The sequence below is a fragment of the Daldinia childiae genome (genome assembly GCF_008694065.1).
Source record: "Daldinia childiae strain JS-1345 chromosome Unknown Scaffold3, whole genome shotgun sequence".
Classification (NCBI taxonomy): Eukaryota; Fungi; Ascomycota; class Sordariomycetes; order Xylariales; family Hypoxylaceae; genus Daldinia; species Daldinia childiae.
Window position 1 is genome coordinate 5255958 of NW_022984644.1, and position 14321 is coordinate 5270278.

General features: G+C 47.8%; 5 protein-coding genes across 5 annotated transcripts; 1 reads left to right on the forward strand and 4 right to left on the reverse strand.

Annotated features, from left to right (window-relative positions):
- Positions 1-1368: 1368 nt before the first annotated feature.
- Positions 1369-4318, reverse strand: GL218_04140 (Lon protease like protein 2, peroxisomal; the record flags this gene model as incomplete). Its single annotated transcript, XM_033580724.1, has 3 exons — positions 1369-1456; positions 1534-1703; positions 1760-4318. The coding sequence occupies 3 exons, from the start codon at positions 4316-4318 to the stop codon at positions 1369-1371; spliced, it is 2817 nt and encodes a 938-aa protein (XP_033437533.1).
- A 914-nt stretch (positions 4319-5232) lies between these two features.
- Positions 5233-6111, forward strand: GL218_04141 (Replication factor A protein 2; the record flags this gene model as incomplete). The annotated part of the gene is made up of 2 exons (XM_033580725.1): positions 5233-5239; positions 5336-6111. 2 exons carry the CDS (start codon positions 5233-5235, stop codon positions 6109-6111), a joined length of 783 nt encoding a protein of 260 aa, XP_033437532.1.
- A 662-nt stretch (positions 6112-6773) lies between these two features.
- On the reverse strand, positions 6774-7869 carry GL218_04142 (uncharacterized protein; the record flags this gene model as incomplete). Its single annotated transcript, XM_033580726.1, has 3 exons — positions 6774-6983; positions 7114-7366; positions 7562-7869. The coding sequence occupies 3 exons, from the start codon at positions 7867-7869 to the stop codon at positions 6774-6776; spliced, it is 771 nt and encodes a 256-aa protein (XP_033437534.1).
- Positions 7870-10085: 2216 nt separating this feature from the next.
- Positions 10086-10954, reverse strand: GL218_04143 (Isopentenyl-diphosphate Delta-isomerase; the record flags this gene model as incomplete). Its single annotated transcript, XM_033580727.1, has 3 exons — positions 10086-10318; positions 10376-10714; positions 10765-10954. The coding sequence occupies 3 exons, from the start codon at positions 10952-10954 to the stop codon at positions 10086-10088; spliced, it is 762 nt and encodes a 253-aa protein (XP_033436304.1).
- Positions 10955-11591: 637 nt separating this feature from the next.
- Positions 11592-13771, reverse strand: GL218_04144 (uncharacterized protein; the record flags this gene model as incomplete). Its single annotated transcript, XM_033580728.1, has 5 exons — positions 11592-11679; positions 11745-12073; positions 12158-12402; positions 12464-13003; positions 13060-13771. 5 exons carry the CDS (start codon positions 13769-13771, stop codon positions 11592-11594), a joined length of 1914 nt encoding a protein of 637 aa, XP_033436049.1.
- Between the last annotated feature and the right edge of the window lie 550 nt (positions 13772-14321).

A 14321-nucleotide genomic window follows, 5' to 3' on the forward strand; every position in this document is an offset into this window, starting at 1 on the left:
GGGGTCCGGGGATTCGTTCGTTCGTCTCTCCCAGGCCCAATCCTATAATCTCCTTTTTTGCTTACGGCCGTGTGTGGTGATTTGCGCTCTGTGCGTACGTACCGAATGTACGTACGTGGGGAAAAATGCGCGCCAGGGACGCGGGTTCAAGCGGGTGCTCGCTTGCTTGGGACCGGATCTTTTTTCCCCTTTTCCCTTTTCCCTTTTCCCTTTTCCCTTTTCCCTTTTCCCCACCCCTCCCTGCCCATTTACCGGGTAGGAGAAAAGAATTAGGCGAGTTGTCTCGGGACCAAGCTTGACATGACATGATATGACAATCCCAAATGCGTCGACAAATGGGCCTCATAGTCATGTAATCCCTGTTTATGACGAATGGAGCCCTGTCCATCTAGGTGGCTATCATGTCTCGAATTGGAAACATAGACAGGCACGAAAGAAATCCTAGGGAAGTTTTTGGAATATAGATAGATGTTTTACACGGTATCAAGTGTCAAAGCTCCACTAGAACCAAACCTTTTGGCCGATGATATCACAAGTACGACTCGACTCGAGGTCATGCAATGGCTTATCCTGTTCTGCGTACCACACACAAGACTGCAGACTGCAACACTAAGACATGCAAGTCTTACCGAGCCCGTCTATCTGAACGTCTACCTGTGTCTCTCCGCGTTTATCTTCCGACAGATGGGATATCCATAACCCTTGACGGGGAGAGCTGTACGTACCCGGCCTACCATTTCCGCGGTACGTAATAAGACTCTGCGTAATAATAATGGCGCCAGAGACATGGAATAGAAGTAGAGACCTCGGCCAATCTTCTGGGATGGGCCAGGATAGCAGCACGAAACATCTTGTCTCACACGGGCATATAATCTCGTGCGCCCCAACTTTGGGGATAGAACGTCGAGAATGTTTGTGGCGGGTCATATACTCGCTTCTTCCGGCGAAGGGGCTATGCCGTGTGAGGTCTCACAGCGATCTGGTGGCTTTGGTGGCCCGATGCGGCGGAGGACGACAGGAAACGTCCTGCGACGTCAATTTGCGTCTGGGGTGCCGGCCGTATTATAGCGTCAGATCTACCGACACTGATCCGGTACGATCGTGGCAAAGCGATAAATAAGACGAAAAACCCGCACTGAACAGGTAATCTGCGCTTGATGAAGGAGGGCGCTAACGTCGTGGAACTTTGCAACTTTGCAGATGATGCATCTATTAACCATATCTAGAAATATACTATTTTTCAACGCCCCCCTGAGATTTGAGATAAGATGGTCCTCACTAAAGTAATGCTACCCAACGCCGTATAATGACGTACATGCTGGAGATACAGGCTGGAGATATAAACAAGATACTGAAAAGTATAGATGACTATAGGCGAGACTGCACCGGTGGAAAATTGCTCTCCTCGGGCCATCTTACATCAGGCCAGATGTGACGGATGGCTTCCCAAATATGACTGAAAGAATCTTAGTTAGCTAGATGGAAAATCATAGGGCGAAGGGTGAATTAGGAAACGGTATAGCAAATACATACCTGACGTAGATAATGTTTAGTCCATCTCTTACTTCTGATGGTACTTCTCTCGCGTCCTTCTCGTTTTGTGCCGGTAACAATACCGTCTTAACCCCAGCGCGATATGCTCCGATTAGCTTCTCCTTTATTCCCCCGACTCTCTTTACGTGACCAGAGAGTTGAAATTCGCCCTATCACAAGCATTAGTATCTCGCCGATAGATATGTAGGAACTTTGCTCAACTTACAGTCATAGCCATTGTTGGAGGGACAGGTCGTCCAGAAAGGAGTGATATAAGTGCAATTGCCTGAGCCATTCCGCTTGACGGACCATCCTTCGGTACGGCTCCGGATGGGCAATGAACGTGCAAGCTGCGTTTCATCATGATGTTTTCCGTAGGATCTTGGGTCAACCCTAACTCATACGCATGGTTGCGAACCCAACTTCTCGCAACTTTGACACTTTCTTTTAGAACGTCTCCAAGATTGCCCGTAAGCTCTACGCTGCCATCGCCAGGCATATCGAGGACTTCGATGAACAAGATGCCTCCATTTCCCCCAGAGCTATAAGCAACAAGTCCCGTAACTATACCCGGCTGGGTGGTTTTCTCTGCTATCTCATCTTCGAACTTCTCTATGCCTAGAATGGATTCGAGGTCCTCAACCGTAACCTCTGCACGGTATGTCTCTGGTTGGCCGCGATCGTTGGCCTCCACAAATTCGACAGCCTTCGCGCGGCAGACGGAACCAATTTCTCGCTCAAGATTACGAACTCCTGCCTCACGGGTATACGACTCGATAATCTTTGATACTACCTCCTCGCTAAAGCGCACCTGATCTTCCGAGAGTCCATTTACCTTAATTTGTTTGGGTACAAGGTGTCGTAACGCGATATGTCGCTTTTCAAGCGTGGTATAGCCGGAGAATTCCAGAGTTTCCATACGATCCAGTAGCGGACCAGGGATGGTGTCAAGGGTATTCGCAGTAGCAATGAATAGTACCTTACTTAGGTCAATTGGAGTATTGATGTAATGATCATGGAATGCGTGGTTTTGTTCGGGATCGAGCACTTCGAGCATCGCCGCAGCAGGGTCGCCGTTATGGTTAGACATGCCCAGCTTGTCTATCTCGTCCAACAGGAAAACCGGGTTGGACACGCCAACTTTCTTTAAGCCTTGTACGATCAGACCTGGCATCGCGGCGACATATGTTCTCCGGTGTCCTCGAATTTCCGCCTCATCCCTGACGCCACCGAGCGAGATACGGTGGAATTTACGACCAAGGGCCGTAGCAATAGATTTGGCTATGCTAGTTTTGCCGACACCAGGAGGGCCGACCAAGAGCAAGATAGGCGCCTTTTCGACTTGTCGCTTATTCCTTAGCATTTGAACTTTAAGACCGCTGGCCTTTATTTTCTCTTCCAGTTCGGGATCGATGATCGCGGCGTCCTTTCCATTGTCCTTGGTAGACTCCAAGTCGGCTACTTCCTGTTCGGCTTGCTTGATTTGATGTTCTACTGCTTTATTGGCTGATTGCATCAATCTCACAATTGTGAGGTATGATAGTAGGCGCTTCTTCACTTTTTCAATTCCATAATGGTCATTATCAAGCTGCTTCCTTGCAGTCTCCAATGTGCCAACCCCAATCGGATCATCTGTAACGACAGACCACGGTATCTCGGCTAAAGTTTCGAGATACGTCCTGACAACTTGGTACTCGGCCTGTGCTGGCATCATCTGCTTTAACCGCTTCAACTCGCGCTCGGCCACCATTGCAGCATCTGGTGGAAGCTTGGCATCCGCGATCTTCTTCTCGAGATCCTGTAAGTCGTCCGAATCCTGCTGATCGCCCGATCCCCCGCCAAACATGCCAAACGGTGATCCACCACCAAGATTAAGACCAGCTGGAGGCTTAAGCCCTGGTAGCTGTGGCTTGATATTCCGTCTGTTTCTTATCTTCTCTATGTCGTCTGGGTCGATACGGATAGGGATAGCTCCACTACTAATAGTAGTAACCTTGATGTGGCCTTTTAGGTCCTCCACGTGGCGGTCAAGTATCTCAATAACCTTTTGCATACGGGTTGCAACGTCAAGAGCGGCGAGAACTTGGAGCTTCTCCTCGTAGGATGTATCGACCACGTTCATCATGAAGTCAGCTAGCGAACCTCCCTCGCTAGGATTTTTCCTAGCAATGAGCTGTTCGAGCCTCCGCGTTAGGAGAGGATTTAGCCCCGCGGTACCACTGGATAGCAGAAAAGCCGATACACGAAGGTAGGACACCAGTTCCCGCGACAGCCGCTTCAGAGTACCAAAGAGCTCTTGATAAGAAGGCTTCTTGAGTTCCTCGGCATCGAGCTGGTCCGTGTGAGGGAACACCTTTGCCTCAAAGAAGGGACGCTCTTGTGTGATCTTTTCAATAGATACGCGCGAGACTCCTTGCACAAGCAAGTTGAACTCGGCACCATTCTGTCCTTGAATCGCATTGATTCTTCCAGATACTCCGTAGGCAAATAATCGGTCCTTCTTAATGCTGCTATTATTCGCAGTAATAAGCTCCTCGTAGTTGATAGGTTTCTCCGTTAGAAGTGCCTGGCCGCGAGAATTCAACATGGGCGAGTTAAGGGGTACGCAGATAACGGGGATCTGATCGACCCGGCTCGAGTTTTTGGAAGCACGGGCATAGACGTTCGAAAGCAAGGCGGGTATGTCGGGGCGGTCTGTATGTACGGGTACTCGAATGATAGAGCCGGGGAAGAGAACATTATTCTTGCCCAAGGGGATCACAGGCATAGCTGTTGATTGCGCCATGTTGACGTGTTTCCCCTTTGGATTGCGATCGATTGGCCAAAGGAAAAAGAGCAATAAACTTTAAAGATGAGGGTCGTACTGCTACTACGTCGCACAAAGAAGCAGACGAGACGGCGAATTAGTCGCTAACTCGTAGTTGATTGAGAGGAAGTTTCAGTTTCAGTTTCGGTACGGGTCGGTTCGGTTGGGGAGGTAATGGGATGGTATGGAGGTGCGTGCATGTGGGAATCATAAATGTTGATGTCAGAACGGGTAGAAGGTTCTCATGCACTGTAACTAACCTAAATCAACCCTGTAGGCTACGTAGCTCGGGCTGCAGCACAGCTGGCTTAGGTCTTGATTCAGGGGTACCGTTCCTTCCAGAAGCTGCGGGTAGACTTACATAGGTACATCCAACAGAACAGCAATCCCAGAACAGCACTTACCGAGGTCCATCTCCGCTGCGCCAGAACCCCGGATATCATCCGTATCGAAGCCGAGGACTCCACCATCACAAGATTCTACGGTTCGATGGCATTGTGATAATGTGTGATATCTTCATTCTGACTAATTATCGTCTATTCGTGCATTTATTGATTTATTTATTTTTATCTATTGGACAGTGTGAAATTTACTGTATTGCGACTTTACATATGAGGTATATAGAAAGTTAATAACATAATACCGGGTAAGTACATCATTTAGGTACCTGAGGTCCTAACCTTGAGGCTGTTAGGCCATTACACGACACAAGCCACAGCAGGCCACCTAACACAAGCTACCCCGCGATTTAGCGTAACCAGTTAAGAGTTAAATAAAAGAAATCAATTAAAAAGTTCAAGTCGCGTAATTCGACATTTTAAACGCGTCTCCTAGACTAGACCCTTCACATCATCATCACCTCCTCCACAAGACACCGCCTTATACCACAAACAATGACTAGTACGTGTCCGCCATAAGATCTCAGTATAAATCCATATAACATATACATATATTTATATATATGTGCATATCATGAATATTAACTTCGCCATATAGGCTACGGCGGATACGGCGCGACCGGCGGCAACGACGGTGGTTTCTTCGGGGGCTCTCAGAGCGGAAGCCAAGCGGCCAACACGGTGAGCGAAGATTCGCTGCGGCCGGTAACGGTAAAACAAATCATCGATGCGGAGCAGTCCTTCAACCGGGAGAACAGCTTCCGGATCGACGGCGCCGACGTCTCCCAGGTCACCTTCGTCGGCATGGTCCGCCAGATCAGCCCCCAGACCACCAATATCACCTACCGCCTCGACGACGGCACCGGCATCATCGAGGTCAAGCAGTGGCTCGACGCCGACCGCCAGGATGACGCCACACACAACCCCTTCCATGAGGAGCAGTACGTCCGCGTCTGGGGCCGCCTCCGCAGCTTTGGTAATAAGCGCCACGTCGGCGTCCACGTCATCAAGCCCGTCACCGACTTCAACGAGGTCAACTACCACCTGCTCGAGGCTACCTACGTGCACCTGTTCTTCACCCGTGGTGCGTTAGGCGGCGGTGGTGGCGGCGATGGAAATGCCGCCGAGGACGATAGCATGTTTGTAGAAAACAACGATGCCATGTTCTTACAAGGCGCATCGGTTAAAGCACGAAAGATGTACCAATACCTCAACCAGTCGAAGAGCGGGGAGGGCACCCACATGCACGTCATAGCTAAAGAGACAGGTATGACGATTCAGGATGTTATGGGTGCTGCCGAAGAGCTGCTAGGCCACGGCAAGATCTACACTACTCTCGACGACGAGACATATGCCGTCCTAGAAGGATTCTAGAAACTTAGTTTCAGTAACGAGTTGTTACCGAGGCTAAAATTTTGCTGCATGTCACGTTCCGGCGTTGTTGGCATGATAAAGATTATAAGGCACAAGACAGACATTAATCACATGGGTTTGGCTAAGAATGGAACCAACATGTATAATGAATGCTTTCTAGTGTAGATTAAGATTATCTACCTAGATACGAAGGATTGACTAATGATACCTAAAACGAGGAACCAGAATTTAAGATAATATGCACCCCCTAATCTCCCCCTAAAAAGTGAATAGTAGCGACATACCAATCCGAAACAAAACTAGACGAGGCCGAAGCACCCGTAACCGCAACGCGGGCAGCGCCGAAAGGCCTAGTAAGGCGGAAACGTGGTAAATTTCTAGAAGTAAAGGATTCCCTAGTATTTTATCAAGTAAAGAGTGTGAGAAAGTAATACTGGGGTTTTCCACCCCACGAGGACCCTAGAAGCAAAGAGTGCAAGAGTAAGCAGAATCAAGAAGCAAACGGAAACTCGGACTTTCAGCAAATCGAGTGATTTCACATCGCAAGCTAGATCATAACTCATCGACTCCTATCAACTTCGGCGTCATCTTCATCAGTAATAACAACAACAGCGGCAAAAAAGGCGGTGGTAGCAGAAGCAGTCTCATCCACTAGACAATCCTTACATCTTCTTGAACCCGGGGTTAAGCTTGATGGGGATCGATTTGGATAGCTTCTGCGGCTCGCGGACCATGATACTCAGACGGACTGGCGACTTGCAATCGATACCGAGGTAGATGTCCTTCTTGAACTCGAAGCCGAACTTCTTGTAGTACGACGTGTTCTTCTCCGAGCTGGACTCGAGGTACATGGCTCGACCTTCGGCGTCAGCCTATACAGAATCAGCATATCGGTAGACATTTATAGTTGAGACTTGGTAAGACCGCATCGCAAGGTGAGAAGGTTCAGTTGTTTTTATATCTCCTAATATTCCCTTTATTTCGTCATATTGTAACACGTACCTTGGCAGCCATCTGCTCCATGAGCTTCCTCGCGTAGCCCCTACGCTGGCCGCTGGGCTTGGTGCCCAGATATACTAGGTAGTAGCAGTCGTTGTCCCTGTCACCCATGACCTCGGCTTTGGTGTCGTGGAGCACCGGCATGAGTTCTTGGTAGTAGCGCTTCCGGCCTTCGGCAGACAGTTGATAGTAGAGTCTCCACATACCACTGCGGACGATGGTTACCCAGTCGTCCATCTCCTTGCCAGGCGGCATCCTGTACGTCGCAAGAGTCACGTGTTAGTTGACATTTATGTGCATTTACTTCTTTGCTTTTACCAAGGTAAGCCCCGGGAAGCAAGTAAAACCTGAGTCGAGGCTACGTATTGTTGGCTCGTAGCATGTATACGTAGCCGTAGAGCCCTTGTTTTCTTTTCCCCGGTCGCCCCTCTTGATCTGATGGCAGACTCACCAGAGCGCCACGCCCTCGTAGTCCGGCCCGATGGTGGTTACGACACCCTTGTAGCAATGGGCTGCCACGATGTAGTTGAAGATATCAACGTGGAGCCGCCACTTGGTCTCGTCATCGTAACCGACCATGTCGTCCGTATCAAGGACGTACTGTGCCAGTTCATCAGTAGCAAAGGCCTGCGCTAGAGATAGCGCTGCTTCCTTATACTCCGATATTCCGATAGCACGGACTTGGCCCTCCCATTTTTGTGGAATGAGAGAACGCTTTTTCAACTCAACGAGGGAAACACTGTTGCTTACGTGCTCCATGTTGGGCAGCCTTTGTCTACTCGAACCTTTTCGATAGCTGAGAATAGTAGACATGGATCAGTCGCGATACCATGGCATTTGGAACTGAACAATTATGATCACACACACCTTAAATATTATTATTTGATATATTCTGTATACTATCTCCTGTGTGGACTCTCGACAACTGCGTTCTTGAGATAGGCATAAATCTCGCGGGATGAGCAAGGCAATTGAGGCTCGTGCGTAGGTCAACAGACATCAATGTTGAGTTGACAAGGGTGTCGATCTTAGAATTGAGATTACTTTAATTCAAATAACAATCGACGTCAGCGTGAAGGGAGACGAAGAGCCCAAGAGTCTGACAGCCGAAAGAATTGAAGCTAAAAGTGAGATTGAAGCGACAAGGTAGGTTATAGCTAGTGACAAAGAACTGAGTCTTGAAAGTACTAATCCCGTGTGAAGGGATAGTGTGCTATAGCAAGATCGATCAGTGTACCTAAGCTTGTGTCTATTCCTAGTTTCTTGGGTTGAGTGAGAAGAAGTGGAGGAAGAAGGAATCAAGGGTTCCGGGAGTCTGGGGGGGTTTAAAGAGTGGCGAGTCGGAGTACAAAGCACAAAGCACAAAGCACAGTGTACAATGGTTGGGTGAGGCGAAGAGCCAAGGGCGAGGTGCGTGGGATGAGATGCAGAGAGCCTGAATAGTAGATGGGTAAGCTGAGGGAGCCGCAGAAGCCATGGAAGCACAAGCGGCCAACCAGCCGCTGGGGAACGGATGTATGACACTATTCATTCCCTATCCATGCCCCTCGTGGACTACTACGTAGTACGTAGTAGAAGACAAAGAATCTCATATCAGCTTGGTTTATTGGTCGGCCGGTAGGGGGCGGATAACGGCAACGGCCGTCTGGGCACTATATCTGGACACTATATTTGGGCACCATACAACTGTGTGTCGGCTTCTTAGTTTAGTAGTTTAGTAGTCACAGTGCGTCAGACCCAACACATTGGGATCTCGAGTTGCCAGACCTGTCTGCATACATTGTACACCAGTCTCGTGCGCGGGAGTTGGTGTGTGGGAGGGCTTGGGAACTTGCCCATTGGTACGGAGCAAACATCTTTGCTAAGGTGTGGTAAGGGTGTGAGTTTCATTGGGTATGAATGCCGTAGTGATTCGGCTTTGATAATATCTCGCATACTTCGCATACCTCGCTTTAGACAGTGTTGCAGGCGCTGATCCCACGTTATTACACGCATCCTACACTAGAAGTTTGCTCATAGCGTCCACCCCGGAGACACAGACTGCAGCTTACCTACCTAGGTATGCTACTATAGATGATATAACAGTCACCTGACGGCTTGACTTCGATGTCGGTCTGGCCTAGAGGGATAGCAGTTCGGAAACCCGGAACTACCACCTACGTCAGCTGCACGAGCGCTTGAGGCGGTCGGTTCAACGTTGAGGTCTGACAGCCATCCGGTTTTGACTACTTAGGTATCGTACAAGTGTTTCATTGCAGGCGTGTGGGAGCCCTAGACGGGGCGTGGGGTTGCGGTTGCGTTGTTTATTCCGGGGGAGAGTCATTCCTAAGACCCTGGACCCTAGACCCTAGACCCTAGACCCTACCTAACATAGTAGATCCTAGATCCAAGGCTTGAGCTTTAGTCTATTAAGCTATCAATGTTATCCTATCAATCAGACACAACTTGCTTTTGTGAACCTAAGAGCGGCGCACTGGGTTACCTATCTCCTTTTACACAGTAGGGAGATAGGTAGGGAGATAGCGTAGTTGCCCAGATAGCTCAGATAGCCCAGATAGCCTAGGCCCCCCCGGATCGGCCGGGGTTGTTATACGGCTGCGGAGTCGGTGATACCCTGATTGACTGATAGGAACTTATTTACCTTCTAAAGTTGAAGTTAATCTTACATCAGGATATTACATAGTAGATATAGTTAGATGATTGGATGTGATATTAACGGGGTCTTGCATTTCTGAAACAATTGAAAAGTAAACCTCTCGCTTTAAATATGGCATATGGGCATAAGGGGATATCTATGAAAATATGCAGTTCGCCATTGCGCGTAAAAGCAGTGTACCTAGGTACCTACCTACCTATGTAACTTTAGATAAGGTTCTTCTTCTCATCCTTTCTCAGGTGAGTTCTAAAAATCAAATAAAGAAATAAAAAAATAATCCGATTCTTCTCTTATTTCCTCTAGTTAATCTAACCTCGCTTCACATGCGTCTAATCGCCTGCTCGTTGGTGTACTTCTCAAGCCCTGAGTCGAGGTTTTCCCACCATTCGAAGAGCATCGACTCGCATATGAGCTTAAACCAAGGCGTGAACTTTAGCTTTGGGTCATTGAAGAGCGCCTTCAGCTCTTCGGCGGTGACGTATTTAGTATCCTTTACTTCGTTAGGGTTGGCATCGAGATCCACGTTCGCCTTAATAAAAAGGATATAGTCAACTAATAGCAATTGTCAGCATTTCATCTTTTTCTTAATATCGAAAACAACTTTCTTACTCTCGTGCTCGCCCCATTTACCATCGCTAGGAGCTTTATAATGGATTCGTGTTAGGAAGTGGAAGTCCTCGAATGGTACCTGCTCCTTCTTAATGCCTAACTCGTGGTCGAGTTTTCGTTGCGCAGCACGCTTAACACCCTCGACCGAGTCTGGCAGGTTAGAACCGGTTTCGCCAGGAATCCCCAAGGGGTGAGAGCAGCACGTATTCGTCCACATATCAGGGAAGGTGATCTTTTCGGTCGCGCGCTGCTGAAGAAGTAACCGATTCTTATCATCGAAGAGAAAGCAGGAGAAGGCTCGGTGTAGTAAGCCCTTGTCGATATTTGTCATCAGATGGCCTGCAAAGGTTAGCTATCGTTCTACCATCTCCTATAGAGTTGCTACATACAGAGCTTTTTGCTAGCCGTTCCAATTGGGTTGTCGTCGTTATCGAGGACAATGCATACCTCGTCCATAAGGCGAATCTGTTCTGCATCGTGACCTTCTAGCTCGGCGGAGCTAGTGTCTATATCTGGAAAAAGACGGAGGAGGGTTTCCGCCGTCGGAATACTCTGAGTGACAGTCGTGGTAGTAGACATTGTAGCCGAATTATCGTGGTATATTGAATATTCTGTTCGTCTCCAGAAAAAGGACAGGGGCGACGCGTAGCACTTTTGCGAAATTAAATACAGTTGGGAATTGCATATCGATAGTAAAAGAGTACCTTAAGCGCTAATCCTGGGGCAATAGGGGTTAGATGGGGACCCCGCCCTCGATTGTTACATGCACTGGCTTTTTTAGGGGTCGTTACACAGCGCACGGGTCACAAGTATGCACACCTAAATCAATGATAATGGAATTGACGTATCCATGTCCTATCGATAGACTATCAGCCTCACTCATGCAATGCACCTTACCTTGTCGTCCAATCAATCTATTCTTGGCTGATTTAAGGTTAAACAGCATATCTAAATGTGCATACTGTGCGATTGAGTTTATCTGTTGTAGACTATGTATTGAATTTCTTACGTACTATGACTTAGACAAGAACCTTAGTTTCGTTTGTCATCTTCTCTACGAACTCGAAAGATAAAAGATAGTATCGAGCAAGGGGATTTAGGGATCTGCGGAACTTTTCGATCTGAACCTTCGCAATCATATACAATTACATTTCTCCCTTACTTAAAACACGTACAATATGACCACTTCTAAAACATTATTTAAAATATTATTTACCTAACCAGCTGCATTCCTACTCTCAGCATCCCGAGCCGACTGCTCCCAGTCTGACACCCAAGTATACCAAAACTCCACTGCAGCAACTCTTTCATAAGGGTTAGCAACTTTCGTATGCGGGATTTTCCTAGAGGTATATATAAATGAACTTACAGGGCCAATCCTATCGTAGTTCCTAGCCACAACCCTATAAGCTTCCAATCAAGTGCAAAAGCGGTGGCAAACGAGATGGGCAACGCGAGAAGATAGTAGATCGACAGGTTTGCGTAACCACCAAATGACTGCTTCCCGATACCACGAAGCAACCCGTGGGCAACAGCTGCAAGGCCGTCGAAAACCTGCATAACCGCCACAAGCGGCATGACTCTTGCTACTATATCAATTACCTCTTCATCTCTGGTGAAGAGAAGGGGGAGCTGATAACGGAGGCCCGCGAGTAAGCTCAGGTTGAATAATCCAATAATACAACCTGCCCCGAATGCCTTGGATTCGTTAGTCTATATGTCTTAAAAAAGCTTGGTCGATACCTAAGATGGTAGGTTAGGTAGGTAAGGTAGGCAGCTTACAACTTTAGCTGAGGTTTTGGCAGCATTAATCAACCGAGCCCCTATTAAATTAGCAACCCTAGTAGAAGCAGCAATAGAAACGGGGAAGGGAATATTGAAAGTTGTTGACGTCAGAGTTATCAGAATACTCTGTGCCGCTAGATAAGATGTTCCAAATTGGCTCGTTGCCAAGGTAAGGATTTCAAATGCAAGCCATTCAGCCATCACCATCACCATGCCAGGCAAGGCGAGCCAAATCATAGGACCTATGGTACGTTAGTAATCAACCTCGAACGATACTTGCATTGATGTCGTGTTAAAACTTACCCCAATTGTTGAGAGCACGTCGGGTAAAGCCTCCCCAGCATTGGGAACCATCTACGAACAATACATAGGATAGTAAGAGGAATGGCATTAATGTTTGCGTTATCGCAACGGAGATAGGTGCACCAACAAATCCGAGCTCGAAGTGCCAAACGAAAAGCCAGTTCATGAAGATGTTTAAAGGGGCTGCAATCAACAAGACGTAAGTTGTTGCAATAAATAAACCTTGTGATAGAACAAACCGCTTGCCTCCCTCAAATGCGACAAAGCCGGGCACACCTGCGATAATAACACGAAGGTATAGGCCAGCGAGCTCGGCAGATCGCGGTTCAGGGACAATAAGAAGGAGTATATCCTCGGCAAAGAAGAATAGCACAGCAACAGGGACAACAAGCGACCACAAGAAGTAAGTCATTCTCTGGAGCTGAAGACCTACTAAATGCTTATGACCAGATCCGTATGCCTGTGCGCAGAGAGTATCCAGACTTGTGGCTAAACCTTGCATTGGAGCATAGCAGCAAATATTCGCTGTCATGGTAGCCACTACGATTTATTAGCAATGGTCGAAATACGAACAGGATCAAGGCATTCTAACTTACAACTCACAGCACCCAACTCAATTTTTCCAATCCGCCCGACGGCAAAAATACTAGTGATATTGATGCTATATTGCAATAGAAATGTCAAGATTAACGATCGCGAGTAAGTTGCAATAGTCTTGGCCTCCCTCTGCCAGGTTGTCTCTATCATCCCAGAGGCCACCGCGGCATCCCACTGCTCATTTAAGTTCTCACGGTGTAAGGTCGACGAGCCAGCAGTACCAGCTAGTAGAGGTGAGGTCTCGGAGGGTTGAGCCGTGATCCTAGGGGCCTCGTCATCCTCTGGCAATTTGCGAATCTTGGTGCTAAACATGGCCTTATACAACCTTGAAAATGTCCCCGGCCGCTCTTTTGGGATATGTTTAGGCGGAATGATGTGGTTATCTCTTAGCAAACTGCGTTCAGCATTGCGAGACTGCCTCTTTTCGACTCTGGTAAGAATGGGTTCGTTGACCGGGTCGATTACAAGGCTCGGTCGCCTATACCCAAAGGCCATTCCAGTAGGTTGTGTATATAAGACAGGTCCACTTTCAGTTTCAGACTCGGACTCGGGCCCATTATCGAAGACATCTTCAACTATCTCATCTTCAGAGCATTCAGCTAGATCACTAGCTAGTATCTCTTGCGCTATTGGCGAAGCGGGCTTGAAAGACGAAGCCATGTCCAGCCCTAGCCCCCTTTTCTTTTGGGGGATCGGTTTAGAATTGGACATCTTGTCGTCTTATAAGTGAGTTAAAGGAGAGCAAGGCTCTTCAATAATATACTTAAAAAAAGGCAAGATAATTCAGCTCAGCTACATCAGTAACAAGAGGTGCGCGCGAAACAATATTCGTGCCAAAGTTTATCAAGTTCAAAGCGCGAAGTCTTTTTTCTAGTGGGAAGATTCTATTTAAAAGATATAATTTAAGGGCCCCTGGTTCATATTAAGATGATAGTTAAGACAAAAAGCATAAGAAGTCGTTACGATAAACCACTATCTAGTAGATTCACGATAGCCTAGGTTGACTCAATACGATCTCCAGTTCTACCTCCATTTGTCCCCAGTTTTGAAATTTACGGCGGCTTGGCCCCCGCTTGATTGGCCGCCACCGGAGTTCATCCTCAGGTGTGCCGTCATATATTTGTCTTGTCTCGGTCTAGCTCAAGCGGGTAGATACGTATGGCGCTGCTTATGTGGGCTGGAAGCGTACATATCGGGAATGAGGTGAGACGGGAGTGGAATACTATGTACGTAACTTGAACTTCCATGGCGCGATATCTGC